The sequence below is a fragment of the Hypanus sabinus genome, chromosome 13 (genome assembly GCF_030144855.1).
Source record: "Hypanus sabinus isolate sHypSab1 chromosome 13, sHypSab1.hap1, whole genome shotgun sequence".
Lineage (NCBI taxonomy): Eukaryota > Metazoa > Chordata > Chondrichthyes > Myliobatiformes > Dasyatidae > Hypanus > Hypanus sabinus.
In genome coordinates, this window is record NC_082718.1 from 104,581,231 (window position 1) to 104,603,244 (window position 22,014).

The 22,014-nt window shown below is 43.9% G+C and overlaps 1 protein-coding gene across 3 annotated transcripts in view; it reads right to left on the reverse strand.

The window, feature by feature from the left end:
* Positions 1 to 22,014, reverse strand: part of susd2 (sushi domain containing 2) — a 92,335-nt gene that overhangs the window by 39,133 nt on the left and 31,188 nt on the right. For 2 of the 3 annotated variants that reach the window (XM_059988318.1, XM_059988321.1), the window contains 6 exons: positions 20,791 to 20,958; positions 19,939 to 20,113; positions 15,077 to 15,278; positions 13,462 to 13,547; positions 3,646 to 3,914; positions 2,358 to 2,408 (listed from right to left, as the gene is read on the reverse strand). In XM_059988318.1, the coding sequence (XP_059844301.1) occupies positions 2,358 to 2,408; positions 3,646 to 3,914; positions 13,462 to 13,547; positions 15,077 to 15,278; positions 19,939 to 20,113; positions 20,791 to 20,958 (951 nt within the window). The remainder of the gene's footprint in view (positions 1 to 2,357; positions 2,409 to 3,645; positions 3,915 to 13,461; positions 13,548 to 15,076; positions 15,279 to 19,938; positions 20,114 to 20,790; positions 20,959 to 22,014) is intronic. The other variant, XM_059988320.1, reaches the window with a different exon arrangement.

The following is a 22,014-nucleotide window of genomic DNA, read 5'->3' on the forward strand; positions in this document are numbered from 1 at the left end:
AAAAAAGGTTTATATTATTTGAATTATCTACTTGTATATTCACAGCTTTTGAATGCCTCCTGATCTCCTCAATGAGGAAGACATTCTATACATCTGTCCCCTCTCACATGTTCATCCACATCCATCTACCGCAATTTACAACGTCTCTGGGATGTGGGCGGAAACTGGAGCGCCCAGGAGAAGCTCACATGGTGACAGAGAGCACGTGAGAACGACAAGAGACAGCCCCGAAGCCTGGGTCGCAGGAGCTGTGACGAGGCTGCTCTGCCCACTGAGTTACCATGGCACCCACCTCACCACACTGCCGGAACCCCTGGTGTTGCTGCAACCATTGAGGAGGAGTCCAGCCCAGCAGACCTGTCACATCCAAATTTGGAAAGCAACAGCAGAGGTGGAGATGGATTCATATCATCATCCATTTGTCAATTATCTGCTGGAAGTGATGGCTGATTTTACAACATAGAACATTATAGGGCCTTTGACCCACGATGTTGTACCGACATTTTAACCTACTCTAGATTAACCTATACTTCCCTCCTACATAACCATTCATTTTTCTATCATCCATGTGTCTATCTAAGAGTTTCTTAAATGCCCTTAGTGTGTCTGCCTCTAGCACCACCCCTAGCTGGGTGTTCCACACACCCATCACTCTCTGTTTAAAGAACTTACCTCAGCCATCCTCCCTAGACTTTCCTCCAATCACCTTAAAATTATACCCCTTTGTATTAACTACTTCTGCCCCATTGAAAAGACCTCTGGTCGCCCGTACTATCTATACTGCTTATCATCTTGAATACCTTTATCAAGACACCTCCCGTCCTCCTTCACTCCAAAGGGAAAAGAGCTAGCTCACCCAACCTGTCTTCATAAGACCTCCCCTCCAGTCAGGAAGAATTTTGGTAAATCTCCTATGCACCCTCTCCAAAGCTTTCACATCCTTCCTGGAATGAGGTGACTGGAACTGAACACAAGGGTGGTCCAACCAGGGTTTTGTAGAGCTGCAACACTATCTCGCAGCCCTTGAACTCAATTGCCCGATTAATGAAGGCCAACACCACCATACACCTTCTTAATAACCCTATCAACATTCACGGCAACTCTTGAGGGATCTCTGGTCACTCTGTTGGGTAATGTTGTACCAGTAACATCTCCAATGGAAATGAAGATTAGGGGACATGGAAAATGAATGGTTGAACTGATGTCAGATGTTTTACATTGCTGAAGTGAGCCAACATGATTCCCATTGTTTGCATGTTCCTGACTGCTGATGCTTCATTGTTGTCATGGTGACCAAATCAATGTTAAAAACAATTCATAAAAGTTCCTATGAACATTTTAATCTCAGTTTGTCAGAATGCCTCAGGATTTGAGGAGAACGATGACTCCTGTGTTGGTAAGGTGTGAATCTTATCACACAGCTATATCACCAGCTGGGCATTTACTGCTCTGTAAATTCTATGTTTCAGCAGTGAGAAGAAAAAACTATTCAGACAATCCAAAAATGGCTTCAGCATTATCTACTAGAAAATGACATTAACGAAGCCAGAGAGCACATTTTGATGTCTAGCAAGAGTGTCAAGAGAGAGACAACATCTTACCCCACCCCCCAAAAAAAGTTCTGTTATGATCACAACACCGAAACTCTGTGCAAATAGAAGGCTGTGCTGGCATCACACTTCATACCAGCACTTTTGGCCAGGATTTAAGTGCAGTTCCCCACAGGCGCTCTGAGTTCACACACTGGCGTAGGCCCAAGCTCCCCCGGATATCTTCCAACTTGCGTCTGCTGCCTCTGCTGTGCTCAGGTCAGCTACGCAGGGAGTCCAACAGGGCATTGCCAGCTCCCAGAGGTTTCCCAGCTGGTTAAACCTGGCATGAGGAGAGTGGTCAAAATTCTAATGACGGGAAGAAAACAGCTGCTGGGTGAAAGATAAAACTAGCCAATTTTTTAACAGTGTTAAGTTGGCTTCAATGTCTTCATTGTTATGGGTTTGAATGAGTTTTGGTAGGTGTGGCTTGATCTTTTTGGCTGGCCCAGAATGTTATGGAATGTTTGTGAGGGACGAGGACATACATGGACATTCATGGACCCTGACAGCTTTGACATCGAATGGGACAGGAGTGAGTGTGGGCTCACCAGCTGTCAAAGTTGTCTTGTGAGTGCAGCTGGTACGCTGAGGGCTTGTGGGGTCACACCAGAACAAGCAGCGTTGACCAGGAATAGGTGGGCGGTCTCTGCAGGGAAATGGATGAATTACCCCTCCCTCACGTTCTGCGTTGCATGAGCAAAGTCTGGGGTTTGATTGGTTCAATCGCATCAGGCCTGACAAAGTGAAAATCAAAAAAAAACGCACACTGGAAATCTAAACTGGAACTCCAGAAACGCTCAGCTAGGCAGGCAGCATCTGTGGAAAGGGAGAGAGCTGACCTTAGTTTTTACCTCGGAGATACAGGAGACAGCAAATGTTGGACGTGAGCAATGAATAACCTGCTGGAGGAACTCAGTTAGTCAAGCAGTCTCCGTTGGGGGCAGAGGAAGAAACTTTTGACATTTCAAGTCAAAATCCTACATCAGGACTCAAAGTTGTCCTCTCAATCCTAACACATCAACAGTTCCCTTTCCCGCTCAACCCGCTGAGTTCCTCCAGCTGACTCAATTCAGAACATAGAACATTACTTCATTATGTAATGATAATTTGGCCCATGATTATGAAGGGCAGAGACGGGGGTTAATGCAAGCTGGCTTTTTCCACTGCAGTTGAGTGAAACTGGAACTAGAGGTTGTAGGTTAGGAGTGAAGGGTGAAATATGTCAGGGGAAGCTAAGGGAGAAATTCTTCACTCTGAGGGTGGTAAGAGAGTGGAACAAGCCACAGAGGAGGTGAGGGGTGCGAGTCCGATGTCAACATTTAAGAGAAGTTTGGATGAGTACAGGAACAGAAAGGGTATGGAGGGTCAATGGGACTAGGCAGGATAACAGTTCAGCATGGTCTAGGTGGATTGAAGGGTTTGGTTCTGTGCTAAAGCACAATTTGAGTCTACGAGAGGTGATTGATAAGTTTGTGGCCCAAAGTAGAAGGAGTCAATTTAAGAAAACCAAGCACATTTAGTTTTCAACATAGTCCCCTCCTACATTTACACACTTAGTCCAGCGGTCGTGGAGCATACAGATCCTGGACCTCCAGAAAGTGTCCACAGCAGGGGTGATTGATAAGTTCGTAGCCTAAGGTAAGGGATGAGTTATACAGCTCTCATTACACGCACATGCTGGTCAACTCTTTGAGTGATTATGCAGAAAGTTTGAAGTTAATAACTCATCCCAGTCTACCTTAGGCCACGAACTTATCAATCACCCCTGCTGTGGACACTTCTGGAGGTCCAAGTTCCACATGTTCCACGACCGCTGGACGAAGTGTGTAAATGTAGGAGGGGATAATGTTGAAAAATAAGTGCGCTAGGTTTTCTAAAATTGACTCCTTCTACCTTGGGCCACAAACTTATCAATCACCTCTCGTATGTCTCCATGACATCCCTGGAGCAGGAGCTCCTGAAAGGAAATGGATGTGGACAGAAAGGTTATGCAGGGCTAAACATGATATTAAGATCACTGCACAAATAACTGTCCATTACTGGCATCACTTACCAACCTTCGGTGGCCTGTAGGTCCGGCAGTCGCTGGAAGGACGCAGGTCCATGTACTGCTTGCAGTTATCGGACCACAGGCAGCAGTAATAGAAACTGATCACATCGTAGAGGCCATGAGAAAAGCCGGGCACCCTTGGGGGTTTCTGGTATGGTGGGGAGCCCCAGTCGTGCGCTCGGTCTGGGGTGCTGCCTCCCGTGGAGTCTGCAGTCAGAATCTGCTTACCCTTGGCATCGTAGCAGCACTGTTGGCCGGCACCATACTGAGGACTGGCGGAGGAAGAAGAACATCAGCAGAATCATCTTACTGAAAGGAGCAGCCATCAGCGAAGCGTTACGAAGCAAATCATTCCTGCTCCCAGGGTTCATCAACAAAGCAGGAACATTGGGACAGGTTAGCAGCCCATGCAAAGGCACCATCGTGGAATCGGGAACGTAGGCACACACCTTATGTACAAATAGAGAACTTGCAGGAGGCGAGCTATTATCAACCATGTTTCTCTAGCTCTATGGATAGTCTACTTGATACCCAGACTGAGATCACGAGGTTTACTATACACTGAAGTCTTTGTATTGGCCCAAGGACAACGGGCAGGAAATAAATAAACAACTTGGAACAACCCAGTGTTGTCCACAAGATAGTTAAATAGTCCCCTTATACCTTGTCAGTTACCTGATCGGGTCTGTGTGCATTCAGCTATGTCAGTCTATAACAAGTGAGGGGTAGACTGAAATGTTGTAGAATAATATTCTCCTTTCTACTCAGATGCCTTCTCCCCATTGGCATAACCTTCGACCCTTGAAATAGAATTGTGTCTTCAACCTTTCATGTTATGTTTTATAGTTTCAGAACATTAAACCCATTCAAAGTAAGGTAAGGGAGCCCAGAAATACTGGTCTAACTTCCAGTTTACTTTAAGCGAGGCGCACACAGCGCATGGTAGGCTGATGATGTATGCAGTTCACATATTTTTACATATAACCCATTAGTTAATTATTTAAATAAACAAGAATGCTTAATCAAACAATATAGATACACAAGATTATTCAAAGATTATTTAAATATTAAATACACAACAATTCATTTCCCCTTTTGGTGGCTACATGCCTGGTCAATGAGGCGGATTTTAACATGATGAAAGGAGGAACACAGTGAGGCAGAGGAATGATCTCCAGTGTTAAGGGCTTTGACCTCCAAAGGCAAGGTGTTAACAGTAGAGCTAAGCATCCCAAAATGGAGGAGGAGAATATACCTCATCAAAGTGAGGAGGTGATGCACCATCAATAACTCTCTCTGAGACGTAAAGGCGAGATATCAGCTTTTATTGACTGGAAGAAGGAACAAGCAGTGAGCAACCACCATACTACATCCTGGAGACTGAGAGGCCGGGTTCAGGCCTTGATCGCCTTTATACAGGGGTCTGTGGGAGGAGCCACAGGAGCAGTCAGCAGGGGACGTGTCCAGACAGGTATATGTAGTTCACCACAGGAGGTGGAGGAGATAGCGGCTGAGGAAGTAGGGAGGGTGAAGCTACTGTTGGATAGGGGTGAGGAATTGCAATTTTTTTCTCGTAGTTTAACCCTCCTGTGCTTTCTTGTATTTTTATATAATTACCTATACATTGTACAAATAATTATTCAGTGCATTTTCCACAATTTCATACAGATGCTACTGTATTTCTCTATAAGCGTCTTAGTTTTCAGTAGCAGATGTCACGCTACTTGAATCTGGCTGCTTTATAGATTAATTGTTATCTCTGGAATTTTGGTTATCTCTGGTCTAAATATAAAACGATCATGACTGGCTTTTCCTTTATCTTTTTTCTTTGTTCTCTTGGCTCCTCTTTCTTATTTATTTTCTGTACTTGAGGCACTAACAAAACAATCATAAGCAACAAGTATGACTTGACTTCCAAAGAACCTCTGGATTGCAGAAGTATCAGTGCCAACAATTGTACTCATGAGGGAGAAATGTAAATTGAAGCATTCCGGGAAGAGCAGCAAATGAGAGAAAATCGATGTGGGGGAACAGGTGACGCAGGGCCAAATTTGACTTTAAAATTGTGAAGTCTTTAGTGCGATAAGGAACTATCGAACTTTCCAAACTAGTAAGAGGCAAGAGAAGTTCTGGCAGCACCACAGTTCACATCGATGAGTATTGTGGTTACCGGAAACTAGTGGGCAAGCAGATCGACACCACTTGTTCACAAGTGAAAAGAAAGTGGAGTCAGCCAGAGGCCCTCAACTCTGCCCCCTCCCCATTCAGCATGAAAAAAGTACCTGTCTTCACTTGAAATACTTGGAAAAGAGAGCAGTGAGATGCAGAAGGAGGCCTTTTAGCCCTCAATGTTGTGTCATACTGAATATTTAAATGAACTATTCCCTCCTGGCTACACAAGATCCATATCCATCACCTCTGCATATTCATGTTCCCGTCTAAGGACGTCTTAAACTGTGGTATCTGCCTCCAACACCACCCACAGCAGTGCGCTCCAGGCGCTCACTAATTACAGTAATATATTTATTTGTACTGCTGCCACAAAACAACACATTTCATGACATGCATCAGTGATGATAAACCTGAATCCGATCTGATTCACTGCTCTCTGCATAAAAAAATTGCCCATCACACCTATTTTGAGCTTATCCCATCTCTATACAATACGGTCAATGGCCACTTTATTAGGTGGACCTGCACACCAGCTCGGTCAATCAGATATCTAGTTGGCCAATCATGTGGCAGCAACTCAATGCCTGACATGGACAATGCATGCAGACCTGGTCAAGAGGTTCAGCTGTTGTTCAGACCAAACATCAGAATGGGGCAGAAATGTGATCGAAGTGACTTTACTGTGGGATGATTGTTGGTGCCAGGCAGGTGGTTTGAGTATCTCAGAAACTGCTGTTCCCCTGGAATCTTCACACACAACAGTCTCTAGAGTTTACAGAGAATGGTGTGAAAAACAAAAAAATATCCAGTGAACTGCAGTTCTGTGGGTGAAAACACCTTGTTAATGAGAGAGGCCAGAAGAGAATGACTGGACTGGTTCAAGCAGGTGACCATAACTAGAATAACCACAAGTTACATCAGTGGTGTGCAGAAGAGTGTCTCTGAATGCACGACACGTCGAACTTTGAAGTGGAACGGCTACAGTAGCAGAAGACCACAAACATACACACAGTGTTCCCTCTATTAAGTAGAGGAGGTACGAAATAAAGCGGGTCACAGAGTGTACATTTTAATGTTGGGAAAAACTCATCAGCTATCTACACAATCTGCACCTCTTGCAATTTTAGAAACTTCTATCAAGTCTTCTTACGAACCAATTGCGCAACGATGTGGGGTTAAGATTTCCAGACACTTACCTCCCCCGTGAGAAGAAATTTCAATGCACAACATAATTATTAAGTGGACTGATCTTTCTCTCCCCAGTGACCCGCCTTCCGATAATGTGGTAGCAAAGTGGTTAGCAACTGAAGGAGCAGTGCCTGCATCATCTCAGTATCACCACTAGATGGGGCCTGGGTCTGAGAGTGAGTGTGTTTGAGAGCCCCAGGAGATTGAAGAGAAAGACGAGAGCAACAGAACCAACAATACAGAATAAGGCAGTCAAAGACAGAGGAAAAGAGTCACACAGTCAGCTACAGCCTTGGGGTTCTCTCACATTCTCAAAAACAACTGAAACTAGAGTTGCAAATAAATCACAACAAAGAATATTGTATGAAAATATGTGCACAATTATTATTGACCTTCATCAAATGGCGCTTTTATGACCAGGGTTTGACCTGTGACACTTGAATACCTGTTCAGAGATGACTGGATTGACGCACTTCAGGGTTCATTTCCGGGTGGTGTGTGAGCTGTCCAATATTAAGATTAATGAAACCCAGAATAACAGAGAAAATCTATCTATTTATACTGCCCACACCCAAGACATCCAGGTATCCCAAAGCAATCAGCAGTCAATGAAGTCGGTCGAAAAACGTCGAGCCGGTTGTCTATCTGGGAGTCAGCCACCAGACATCCGATCACTTCAGCTGAGGAGACGAAATATTAGGGGAATGCCGAGCTCTAAATCACAGGATCTTATGCATCCACTGAGGAAGCAGACAGGTCCAATAGTCAATAGTTAATAAAGGGCAGTACATGGGGTCACTCATGGCTGAGCAAATGTCCTGGCTTGTAGATTCAGCCCACAATTCACTCAAAGGATCTTAAACTATTCACCACAGCAAAGTTATGTTTCTAATCCTGAGATAAATTATCGTTTTAGTCTCTGACCTTGCTGATCTATGATGTTTCTCTATTAAACAATCACCCAACATTAAAATACACACTATTTCAGTCACTCAATGGCTCTTATCCCTCTGTATCCCCACCTTTCTCAAAAATATCCTCTAGTCCCATGACCCTCTGATATATAGCTGGATAGATATTTTGTTCATCCCAAAGGAAATTAGTGTCACAGTAGCATTACAAAAAAACAAATATTAGAAGGGAAGTATTGAAAGAATAAAAAATAAGTTACCTCTAACAGTCTAATGGAGGGGAGGGGATAACCACTTCCCCGGCTATTTCTGTGGATGTAAACTTTTCTCCATTTAGTACATTTACAGCAGCAGGTGCATAAAAGGGGCCCAGAGGATCATCAGCAACTCCAGCCACCCCAACTACAAACTGTTTCAGTTGCTACCGTCTGCCAAACGGTACTGCAGCATTACGGCCAGGATCAACATGCCCTGGGACTGCATCTTTCACCAAGATGACACATTCACACATTGACATGATTGCATACCTGACTGTACAGACATGTCTACAAAACCATTATCTATACAATCTCAGTGTTTGGCTAATATCTTCCTACATTTCCCCTCTTTATTGCTTGTACATTGCGATGGAGATGCAACATAAAAATTTTTACTCCCTCTGGTCGCCTCACTACAGGAAGGACGTGGAAACCATGGAAAGGGTGCAGAGGAGATTTACAAGGATGTTGCCTGGATAGGGGAACATGCCTTATGAGAATAGGTTGAATGAACTTGGCCTTTTCTCCTTGGAGTGACAGAGGATGAGAGGTGACCCAATAGAGGTGTACAAGATGATGAGATTCATCGATCATGTGGATAATCAGAGGCTTTTTCCCAGGGCTGAAATGGCTAACATGAGAGAGCACAGTTTAAGGTGCTGGGGAGTAGGTACAGAGATGTCAGGGGCAAGTTTTGTTTTTTTTACGCAGAGAGTGGTGAGTGCATGGAATGGGCTGCCAGCAATGGTGGCGGAGAAAGATACAATACGGTCTTTTAAGAGACATGGTGCTTAGTAAAATAGAGGGCTATAGGTAACCCTAGGTAATTTCTATACTAAGGACATGTTCGGCACAGCTTTTTGGGCCGAAGGGCCTGCATTGTGCTATAGGTTTTCTATGCGTCTATTTACTATAAGATATATATATAATTAAATAAGTAGTGCAAGAAGAGTGATTTAGTGATCATGGTCTCGTTGACTGTTCAGAGATCGGATGGCAGAGGGGAAGAAGCTGTTCCTATAATGTTGAGTGTCTATTTTTGGGGTCTCCCTGATGGCAGCAAAGAGAAGAGGATGTGTCCTGGGTGACGGGGGTCCTTAACGATGGATGCCACCTTTCTGAGGCATGGCCATTTGAAAGTGTCCTCATTGGTGGGGAGGCTGGTGCCCATGATGGAGCTGACAACTTCCTGCAGCTTTTTCTCATCCTGTGCAGTGGCCCCTCCATACCAGACAGTCGTGCAACAGATGTAACCGGTTAGAATGCTCTCCACTGTTTGCACTGCCACACATGGAAGAACCGTCTCAACCTCCCCTCTTTCAATTCGTCTTAGCTTTAAAAATCTTTATCAAGTCATACATCTGCCTTCTATTCTCTGTAGAAAATTCCAATAGCTTGTACAGTTTTTCCTGATAGTTACAACTTCTCAGTTCTGGCATCAATCTGGTAAACTATTTTACATCAGTGTGTCTATATTCCTTTTGCACTATGCCGAGTAAAATGGTGTGAAGTAGCTCAAGAAACATTGGATCAATAATCGTTTAACCGAATGAAAGGACACAGCTGAGGCATGAATTGTCTCCTTGTTCCAAAAACTCCTGTCTGGGATATAAATGCCAACTGTGTTAAAGAATCACATGAACACATGGTTGATAACATTAAACAGGGGATTTCAATTCATTATGGCTTATAATCAGTGATTTAAAAAAAGTCCAATAACCAGATGTTTTCTGATTGGAACATCAAGCTGAATTTCAAGCAAATATTTACAATGTAGTTTCAGATCCCGATAGTGTGTAAGTGATCCTTTTACCAATAATTTGGAATAGGTAGGGAGGGAGATTGGCCAGACAATGAACCCATGAACACTACCTCAGTACTTTTGATCTCTGTCATGGGCCCTGCGCATCTCTGTGGCATGCTAGAGAGCATTGGGCTTCCAGATTTGTTAATTGTCGTCTTGCCGAGGGTTTTTAAACCCTTATGCTTTCTGTTTAATCTTGTCAAGTTAATTGTGACTGGCACGGGTTTTCCACTTCCTTTGATTATTTAACGAGGACTCTCTTTCAGCGCTGATTGCCGAGTCCTTGTGTTGAGAATGATTTGTCTTGCAGTGTCACTCCGTCGCACCATTGATCCTCTTTTGGAATTCTTATGTATAAGCTCTTGTTTCCTTCCCCCACCTGGGAATCTGCCGTTCCTCTGCACCTGGGTTCAGTCATTGTCAGCACTCACCATGACAGAAGGACTCTGATCAATAGACCCAGCAGAGGTAGCACAGCAGCCTTAACAGCAACCGGCTAGAGGCAAGGATGCCTCCTTTATTCAGTTCATGTCCTGAGTCCTCATTCCAAGCTTCTCCGGTCCATAATCTGCATTCAAGGTTGTTTCTAGGGTTCTTTAGGTCAAGAAGGTTCATTAGGTTTCCTGTCTTTTCAAGTCATATGCGATGTTCCTGAGTTATATGCACTGGTTCAATTTTTCCAGCCCTGTCTCGAGAGCATCAAGTCTGTCTGGAATTCTCCAGCCCTGTCTCGAGAACATCAGGTCTGTCTGGAATTCTCCAGCCCTGTCTCGAGAACATCAGGTCTGTCTGGAATTCTCCAGCCCTGTCTCGAGAACATCAGGTCTGTCTGGAATTCTCCAGCCCTGTCTCGAGAACATCAGGTCTGTCTGGAATTCTCCAGCCCTGTCTCGTGAACATCAGGTCTGTCTGGAATTCTCCAGCCCTGTCTCGAGAACATCAGGTCTGTCTGGAATTCTCCAGCCCTGTCTCGAGAACATCAGGTCTGTCTGGAATTCTCCAGCCCTGTCTTGGGATTCTCCAGGTCTACTATCACTGACTGATGTTGCACAATTTGTTGTTTCATCGCAGCAGTACACATAATATATACTACAAATTAAAATAAGACAAAGAAAAATATATACACATAATTAAATAAGCAATGTCACAGTGAGCACTGGCAATGACTGAACCCAGTGTGGAGGAATGGCAGACTCCCACTTAGAGACCGAAATAAAAGGTTATACGTGGCAATTCCAACAGAACATTGGTGGCACGACCAAGTTACACTGTGAGACGAATCATTTTCAACGCAAGGTCTCCTGACCCTGAAGAAGTGGGTGTCCAGTTCTTCATTGGGTCACTATACTTAGATAGAAAAAAAAACATGAAAATTATAATTGGGAAATAGACCTTTAGCCTCAATGAATCATCATTAGTATTGATACCCCACACACTTGTTCTCACATTTAAAGGCCTGTTCCTATATCTGATATTCATTGTTGATCACTGACTTAGTTTCTGCCTCAACCAACGCTCTTGATATGAATTCAGATACATCACAGATCAGTTTAAACAACTTCCTCCTACTTCCCATTCTAAATCTCAGGTATTTATTGGCCATTAGCAATGCTGGATACATTGCATCGATGAAAACAAAGTATGCTCCAAAGAACTTCAGAACTGGGAGTGAAGCCACTGCTGTAATCTAGGCAGGCGGTGGGAGATCCGAGACAGTGTGCAACAGAACTACGACTCAAACAAAATGTTCCAAAATAACACAAGGGGATGTGGCACTTGGCGCCCAGATAACATTGGTGGTGGCATCCGTCGGTCTCGAGAGACCATGGATCTGCGCCTGGAGTTGTATGGGAGACCAGCAATTGCCCAAGCTGCAGGCCTTCCCCTCTCCACGCCTCCGATGTTGTCCAAGGGAAGGGCATTAGGACCCATGCAGCTTGGCACCGGTGACATCGCAGAGCAATGTGTTGTTAAGTGCCTTGCTCAAGGAGACAAACACGCTGCCTCGCATTAGGGTGACCTTCAGGTTACTAGTCTGATGCCTTGCCCACTAGGCCACGCGCCAACACACCAGATAACATTAGCAGTTTAATAAATGTTAGGAAAGTATTGTGAACAGCCGAGAGGTCTACAGTGCTTGATCAAGATACTTGACTTCATTGAAGGTGGGAACCTCACAGCTCTGAAGCAAATACCAGGAGCCATATATAACCACCACCCTATTGAAGTTTCTGTAACAAGTTTAGTCCTAATTGGGTTGAACTGTTGGGAGGGCATTACCAGTATATGTAAAGCAGGTTGTGGTATTGAATTTGCAACATGGAATTCAATGCGTTTTTCAGTATGTGGCCCAGCAGAAAATTGCCATGAAAAGCTGCTGGGTTATTGCAAAAGCTCAAATTCATGCTGCTGGTATCAGGAGGGCATCGAATGTGGCAGAGGAGGAGGAAAGTGCTCCCTCTGCTGGGAGAATACAGAATAGGCTGATTGTCCATTATCCTCCACAGATGCTGCCCGACCTGCTGAGTTCCTCCATTATCTTGTTTGTTGTGGCATAAACCTACCGGTAAGGGGAGGTCATTTGTGAGCCATGCCACAAAGCAGTTTTACGCCCAAGAATGTAGGAAGTTCATTCCACAAATGCAAAGGGGACTTGTGTATTTGAAAATGCCAACATTCAGAGAGAGTGTGCGAGAGAGAGTGTGCGAGAGAGAGAGAGCGAGAGAGAGAGCGAGAGAGAGAGCGAGAGAGAGAGCGAGAGAGAGAGCGAGAGAGAGTGTGAGAGAGAGAGCGAGAGAGAGAGCGAGAGAGAGAGCGAGAGAGAGAGTGAGAGAGAGAGAGAGCGAGACTTTGAGTGCTTTGGAACACTGGATACAAACAAAGAGATTGCAGATACCAGAATCCAGAAAAACAAACAGAATTCTGTAAGAGCTCAGTGAGTCAAAGGTGCAGGCATTACACTAACCATTATGCTGCCGAAGAAAAACATAGTTCAAGGTGGCACTTCTTGCCTCTACGGAAGCTGCCTGACTACTGAGTTCCTTTGGTGTTCTGCTTTTGAACATCAGAGACACGCTGGGCTTGATCTAGATCAACGCAGGACAGGTTCAGAAACCGAGAGGTCTGTGGCTTTTCTTATACATCCAGGCCTCTCTGAGCGTGGCCACCAATACTGACCAAACCAGCAATGGTTTTCATCAGTAACAGAAGACCTGATCATGTGGAGCCTAAATCACTTCTAGATACCGCAGAACTAATTCACAGCCAATTAATGATCAAGGAACTGGATGGATGCTCCCCAATCTCACTTCTAAAGGGGAGCTAAGAGGGGAACGAGAGAAAATCGCCCCCTCCCCAACCTGGCAGGAGCTGAGCTGGATCCTGGATCAGTATTTGACATACTGCCCACTCAAGCAGCTGTACAGCAAAGCAAAGATTATGATTGACATCGCACACTTGCGAAGTACACAGTCAGGCCTCAGCTTACCTTGCTTGGATCGCTCGAACGCAATGGACAGCCCCAGGATGGTAGGTACACACACTTCCATGTTCAATGTCGCATCCATAGTCTGGCTGCATTAGAAATGAAATCCACCAGTCAATCCACCGTCACTCTGAGCTCATATCCACTACTCCAACATCAACAGAACTGTGTCAATGTCCCTGAGGTCCTATGGTGGGCACAAGGACCACAGTTGATCACAGTTCCAGCTTCCACTTAAGGGAGAAAGAATGCTGAGGTGGATTCTGTTGAAAGCATCCCTAACTTTCTTAGGAAAAAAATTGGCATTACTCAAAAGATTTCTCCATACATTCCATATTCTCGTTCTCTAATTCACTAGAACACAGTACAGGCCCTTCAGCCCTCGATGTTGTACTGACCCATATAATCCTTTAAAAAGTACTAAACCCCCGTAACCCTCTATTTTTCTTTCATCCATGTGCCTGTCTAAGAGGCTCTTAAATACCCCTAATGTTTTAGCCTCCATCACCATCCCTGGCAAGTCATTCCAGGCACCCACGACCCGCTGTGTAAAAAACTTATCTCTGATGTCTCCTCTAAACTTCCCTTCCTTAACTTTGTACACATGCCCTCTGGTGTTTGCTATTCGTGCCCTGGGAAATAAGTGCTGGCTATCCACCACATAGGAAGCCATTCAGCCCATTGAGTCAATGCTGATTCCCAATCCTATTATTCCCCTTTCCCCACTTATTCCCCTGTTATCCCTCTCTTACAGACATCAACTTTCCTCTGTTGTCTCCTACCACCTACCAAGTCATTGGGTATATTTCAAGCGAAGGTTGATAGGTTCTTGATTCATAATGGCTGAGTGGGAAAATAAATCAGCCATGGTTGAATGGCTAAGTAGACTCAGTGGGTTAAATAACCCAATTCTGCTACTCTGCCTTGCGGTCTTGCGCCTAGAATTTATAGCAGCCAGTTACCCTACCAGCTCACGTTTGGGTTGGGGATGAAGCCAGAGAGACCGGTGCTGTCGCAGGGACAATGTGCTCCTCCTCTGGTGAGGTGAACGAGCAGCACTAACTGCTGCACCTCGGTGTCACTGTCCTCCACAGCCGCTTGTTGCAAAGAATTCCACAGATTCACCACCCTCTAGCTAAAGAGATTCTTTCTCAACCCTGTACTAAAGAGATGTCATTGTATTCTGATACTGTGACCTCTGGTCCTAGCCCCCACCCCCAACTCCACATCTGGAGCCAACGTAAAACTGGACAGGAGAAAGACTGGACCTGGAAAGTGACAGTAAGCCATTGAAATCAAAAATCACAGAGTTTTATCCATAAATTTTGCAGCCATAAATAGTTTCTAAGATCAAACAACAAGCTAGGCGGTGAGTAGGTGTAGATATGATAACCACTCGCCAGTCATAATTCCAACAGAGTTTCAGGGGTCTCTTGTCATTGAGTTCACGCTAATGGGCTCAAGTTGCAAAGGCAGTCACTGTGGATGACTGATGCCCCATGAGTCTGCAGGGAAAACATGGGAGTAGAGGCAGCATAGTTATTTTTGAAAGGTTCAGCTAAGAAGAAAATTAAAGTAGTTCTCTTTAGCCCTCACCTTAGTGAAACAATGCACTTACATGAAATCGACCTGTATCAGCTCTGGATTGTGCCAACGTACACGGACAATCTGCGATCTCTGACAGGAAGTCAGGAAGGGTCGTTTCATGGTTGACCCAGTTCAGGCACTTCTCTTTTGCCCAGGCTGCAGAATCTCTTCGGAAATCCTCCCCCAGGTGCCAGGCCAGAGCATGGCTTGGACTCCACAGAGCTCTCACATTCCTGAACCAAAATAAAATACCACAACCATCAGCTTATCCCCCTCCATAAACAGCTCAAAACAATAGAAAGCACAGAGGCAGTTGCCTATAAATTATTTTTGCAAGAAAGCGGACACTAAAATGGATTGGCACTTTGCATTTATGTAATTTTGTTCAAGTTCCATTTGTAAATAATGTACACGCTCATGCATGACTTGCTGGAAAATGCCGATTTTGATGTTTTCTCCACTTGCACACGCTAAACGTGAAGAACTTCATGAATCCCAGACACCACCCAGAACAAACAGGACTCTTACCTCTTACTGGCACCTCTTAAAGAAGAAGGGGTGGTGAGGGTTCTCTCCAACCACGGGGAAAACATTGGGCAACTCAGGAGCAGGACAGGAGAAAGAACGTTGCCTGGATTGGGGAGCATGCCTCACGAGGATAGTTTGAGTGAACTTGGCTTTTTCTTCTTGGAGTGACGGAGGATGAGAGGTGACCTGATAGAGGTGTACAAGTTGATGAGAGGCATTGATCATGTGGATAGTCAGAGGTGTATTCCCAGAGCTGAAATGGCTAGCACAAGAGGCACAGTTTTAAGGTGCTTGGAAGTAGGTACAGGGGAGATGTCAGGGGGAAGTTTTTTATGCAGAGAGTGGTGAGTGCGTGGAATGGGATGCCAGCGATGGTGGTGGAAGCAGATACGATAGGGTCTTCTAAGAGACTCCTGGAAAAGTACATGGAGCTTAGAAAAATAGAGGGCTATGGGTCACCCTAGGTAATTTCTAAAATAAGTACATGCTCGGCACAGCGTTGTGGGCCAAAGGGCTTGTACTATGCTGTAGGCTTTCTATGTTTCTATGATTTATGATATTGTTCCAACATTTTAACCTATGCTAAGAACAATTTAACGCTTTCCTCTCTGCTGGTGTAGACTTTGCGTTCCTGGTGGGAATGGTTGTTCAAGTTCAGAGACCTATGGGTCACCTAAGGATGGACTGAAGTGGTGAATAGAGGCAGTGACCAGAGAGATAAGTGCCCTACCTGAGCGTGTGAGTGTCTGAAAAGCTGGTAGAAGCAGTAACATTTCTTATCAACCTCCCACACTTTTACAGCTATTCAACACGCCCATACACCTGCCAGCAGAGTCATCAATACTCTTTCAGGGTAAGCAAGTGCAGAAATATAGGATGCCACAGCAGACGAGAACCCATATACAAGCCTCTCTGAATTGAAGAGAAGAGGTCAGGAAAGATCATTGCAGACTCTACCCGCCCCGCAACCTGCTGTTTTCAAACACTGTCTCCTGGAAAGCATTATACGGCTATTAAAACTAAAACTTCACCTTAGGAGTTTCTTCCCCCAGGCAGTTAATCAGATCAACCATTGTAGTTACCTCCCCGCCTACCTCTATGTATAACCTCAGTCACTGCACCACACTTCAAGCACCTTAAATTAGGTGTAATGCTGTTTACATTGGAAGTAAGTTCTGGTATTTATGTATTTATGCACATTTTATTCTATATCTGTACATTGTTCTCCAATTTTATTTTATATATTTCTTTGTTCTTTATAATTGTTGAATATTGTTGTTTTTGTTGCATGTCACACCAACACACCACAGCAAATTCCAAATACATGTAAAAGAAAATGGCCAATAAAGTTGATCTTTAATCCATAGTTATTATGGCTTAATCACCAGAGAGCCAATATCCAGCACTGGATCTGAGATCATTGTGGTTATTTCTGATCCTCCATTTCACATCCTATATCCCTCCTATCCATCATTCTCTTTGCCTTTGCCATATCCTTACACTTTACAGCAGGGGTTCCCAACCTTTTTTATGCAATGGGGTTCATGGACCCTTGCTTTACAGCAAGGCTTCTCCATTCCAAAGAGGAAGAAGAGATTGCTTCCATGGCTCTGGCATTGTTTTTGCCAATTCAGGTCATTGACTCTGGTAGGGAGTAAAGGATCGTTCAGGGACATACTGAGTCAACAGGTGGATTGCAACCAAACCTAGATGAAACCATCGCTCACTACATTAACGTTTTACATTTACCTAATTTTAAAGGACATTCAGACTGACACTTAAATAGGCAGGATATAGAAGAATATCATCCTAATGTGGCATATGGATTAGTATAGATGTGCGATAAGGACAGTATGGATGCAATGGGCTGAAGGGCCTCTTTCTGTTCCATAAGACTGGGATTTGTAGGTCAGATCACTGGAGGGAGTATTTGTGCATTAGTTCTGCTCCCAGAAGTCTCAGGACAGGACCAGAGGCAGTGCCAAAAACATCAAATGAGTCTAGCTCATACAGAACTATCTTTGGCATGGACAAGTTGGGGTGATGGGCTTGCTATCACACTGTATGTCTATGACCTCATGAATCTAACCAGACCACCTAAGATGCCAGATAAAAAGTCATCTCAGCTTTGTTCCTGTCTTCGTGTGGAATCCATCCTTTCCAGCATGGAAGTGGTGGCCAGTTCCTCTCCTGAGCCCAGCCGTGGCACCGTATCCAATGACAGAGGTCATAACCCTTCACTCGAACATGGTCAGAGCCACCAGACTTTCCAATGAAATTGTAATAGTTACCATCCAAGATCTGCTTAGTGATACCAGTAGCAGCCAGGCAGAAGTTGGGCAAGTCTCTACAGAGTCTTTGGTTCCACTTTTATAATATCACAAGGATGCATCACAATTCACCAACCCCACCACGTGTACAGCCTCTATTGAACAGAAGTCTCAATCAGCAGAATTGGGGGAACTTTAACCTCAGGATCTTGCAATTCAAGAGAAAATAAAGAAAAATCATTTCACTTAAGATGTTCACTAACCATTGGCCAACACAAGTACTATGTGCATACCTAATTTCTCCCTTGACAAACTTCTCACCTTTCACTCCAGGATTTAAACCAGTCTAATGCCGGGGACTGAAGATCTAATGAGACTGTTCCACCGTTATAGACTTTAATATGTATTGTTCATGCATTCATTTTGTGCCAATATTATTTTTCTCTTCCACTGTAGCTATAAGGTAACTGGAAATCTCCTAGAACAAAGAATTTCTGCAGAGTTGAGATAGGATTGAAATATAGCGCAGATAGAGAAAGAAGGAAGAGCTTTCACAACCACAAAATGGTTCAAAGTATTCTCCAGTCACTTAGTACCTCTGTAGTGTACAGAACACAACATTCACCCATCTACATCCTACAAAGAGCAAAACAGAATAACACTAGAGATTATAAGAGTTGTAAAATGACTCAGCTGAAGGATAAACATTAGGAGAGAGGTCGCTATTTTCTCTTCAGTTGACAAGATGGGGGCATTTCACCTGATTTGGCTGCTCTGGCTGCTTCCTCAGCTAGGTTCAGACACCATGTTGCCTGAGCGCAAATGAACAACTTCCAAGTTTCCTCCCACAGTCCGAAGATGTACCAGTTGGTGAGTTAATTGGTCATTGTGAATTGTCCCATGATTAGATTAGTGTTAATTGAGGGTTGTTGGGAGGCAAGTCTCGTTGGGCCAGAAATGCCTACACCATGCTGTATCTCAATAAAATAAAAGTCAAGTTCCTTCTTCTGAGTGTGATTGCCAACGTGGGAAATTTTTTTGGTGCTACCATGGTCCAGCTAGAAGAGCCACTGCCTCAAAGCCCGAGTGACACGGGTTCAATCCTGACCTCGGATGAAGTTCGGAGTGGAGCTTGCACGATTTCTGTGTGACCGTATGGGTTTCCTTCAAGTTCTCCGGCTTCCTCTAGCATCCCAAATGCGTACAGATCGAATAACTTATCAGCCACTGTATATTACCTCTACTGTGTGAGTTGTAGAATCTGGGGAGAACTGATGGGATTGAGAAGAGAATGAAGTTAGTGTAATTGAACACTGGGTGGTAAGCATAAAGTGAGTGGGATGAAGAGCCTGCTTCCCTTGCTAGATGACTCCACAGTGAAGAACCACCTTGGCATCAACATGACCAGGTTGCAGAAGCCAGCTACAGGTCTAGCAGGGTTCTGCTCCTGGGAATTTTTAAAAATTATTTATGAGTATGAGTATTTATGGTGTTTTAATTAAACTGATTCTTGTCATTTTTTAATCTAATTAAAAAATGCTATTTTTTAAAATCCAAAATGAATAATACACCAAAAAGTACATGAATAGTTTTGATATACTTTTAACATTTAGAGACATTTTGAAATAACTCAACATTCTTTGACTGCTGTTCAAGGCCTGGCCTCTGAGTGCAGTTTGATGCTTTGATTAGTTTTATTGAACAGAAATTGAAAGTCCCTATTGACTGCAACACAGGCTTAACATCCGGGTAAAGGCCCTCACTGGGTAATGAACGGATTCCATTTTTATAGACACTCATAAGTCAATTTTGTCTATAAATCAGAAAATACATATCTCCACATAAATGACATCAAAGGCACGTAAGACTGATGAAAAGGTAGAATCACTGCAAGGGCAGAGAAAGGAAACTAGTTGCGCCAAACGTAGGAATGAACACATCTATATATGTTGTACTTTAGAATTTAATTATATTATGGGAGTTTATTTATATGAAAGGGTGTCCATAAGTTGGACATTTGGAACCTGCGGACTCCTTGTACACTTGAAAACCTCTCATCATACCAGCACCGATGACGAGATAAGTTAATACTCACGGCGCACCAGCTTCTTCCTTCTTGTCAACGAGACGTAACATTCCAATTTCCCATTGCAAGTATTTTTCTGCAGCGGACTTGGGGGTGAAAGTGAATGTTCCGTTGTTTTGAATGGCTTCTCCAATTGAGTACAGGTACGTCCAATTCCCTGTCCAGGAATCTGAATAAGCAATACCTGGCAGAATATGTACGCAAGCAGTGAGAGGGAGCCATTTCAAACTACATTTACAAAATCACTCATTTCCCATGCGAAGTTTGTAAATGCAAAGTGTCATTGCCTTGAATTTAAACACCAAAGGATTTCATTATATGTGTAATAGAGTTTTACTTAAAATCTGCAATCTGTAGCATTTTGACCAGCACCAGCTTGCTGCCCGCAAAGTTCACCTGCAAGCTAATGGTCCCAATCTCTGTGACTGGGGCCGTATTCTCGAGTTGTGAGTGAAGATCCAGGCAGTATGTAATGATAAGCTGCCTGTGTGAGTGGAAGGGTTGGCTGCTAGTTGGCCCAAGTGGAGGGTAGGCTTAGGTGCTGGAGCAAAGTGGGGATCGCCCATTTTATCTTGATTCCCTTCTGAGGCAGAAAAACATTGTGCAGCCTACAAGCAATCCCACCAATCCATTCCCATGCCTATTTCCCTGTAACTTATTTCAATACGTACACAGTGGTTAATTAATCTACTAATCAACCAATCTGCACATCTTTGGGGTCTGGGAGGACTCAGGTGATCCTGGTGGGAACCTACAGGTAAAGGTACAATTGCATCTACGGTCACAATCAGGATGCTGATTCTGGCATTCTAGAACATGTACAATCCTAATCCAACTATACCACACAAAATAATCACTTACCATTTTCTCTGTAACCCCAGAGCTCAACATTTAGAAGTCTGCTTGGGAGTGATGAATGGTTCCAATTGAGCGTCAAGGTCCCAGTGACGCCAGGCGTACCGTAGTACTGCCATTTGGTTCCATTCTGCAAAACACTTTTCTTCGAGTCTGGAAACTTGCTGTGATGCACTGCAGGTTTGAGGAGGATCAACAGAGAAGAGTTAAAAATAATTTACAGACAGCAGTTGATACTGGACAGTTCCAACTCTTACATCACCATAAAGACAGGGAGACTACACTTACAGAGGACGTATATTCTTGACAAGTCTCCAACATCAACATTTTGAATGTCTCCGCCAACACTCCTTAAGAGTTGGGCTCCTCTCTAGGAGCATGGATACTGGCTGATCGGAGTTCTGATAATATATCATGTGCTTCATATTCCCCTGCTCTTATATTTTATGCCCTGACTAATGAAGGGAGGTATTGTGTGTCCCTTCTTAACCGGCTGATCTACCTGTGCTGCCACTTTCATACATCAAGGTCTCTCCGTTCCTCAGTACTCTCTGGAGAATCTGGTGAAAGAATATTATTAATTCATCTTAAAATTAATATCTTCTATTAAAAATACTATTATTCTTTAATTGAAGAAATATTGGCCTGAATTGGGGCAATAATGGTCAGAAGTTCAAGGCTCATCTTATCTCATGATCAGCTATACTTCACGAAGAGCTGAAGATCAGACCCCAGTGCATCCAACGGCCTGCCCTGACGTGCACCTATCACTGAGCTCAGCTTCAAGGTATTGATGCTCTGAAGAGAATAGTTGACTACAAGACTGATGAGAAAGGTGAGTGCAGGTAAGTCGAAGGGTCACAAACTGGAAACTGTTTCTCTCTCCACTTATACTGTCTGTCCTGCCAAGAGTTTCCAGCCATTTCTGGTTTTTGTTCAAATTCCCAATATCTGCACTGTTTTGATTTCCAATCTCAAGTAAGTGCCTGCATTTCTTTACCTTAGGTCAGGGCTTTTAATTATTTGTTAGCATTGTATGGTGTTTTAATTGAATTTATTCCATTTATAATTTCTAATTAGTTTAAAATATACCCTATATTCCCAGTGAAATTTGAAACTAACTCGAAGTCCTTTGACTCCTGCCATAGTGCCACCCTCTGTTCACAGTGCACTCTTGAGTCAGGTTCAACATGATTCAGCCCAACAGGGCTTTTGGGGCAGAACGACATC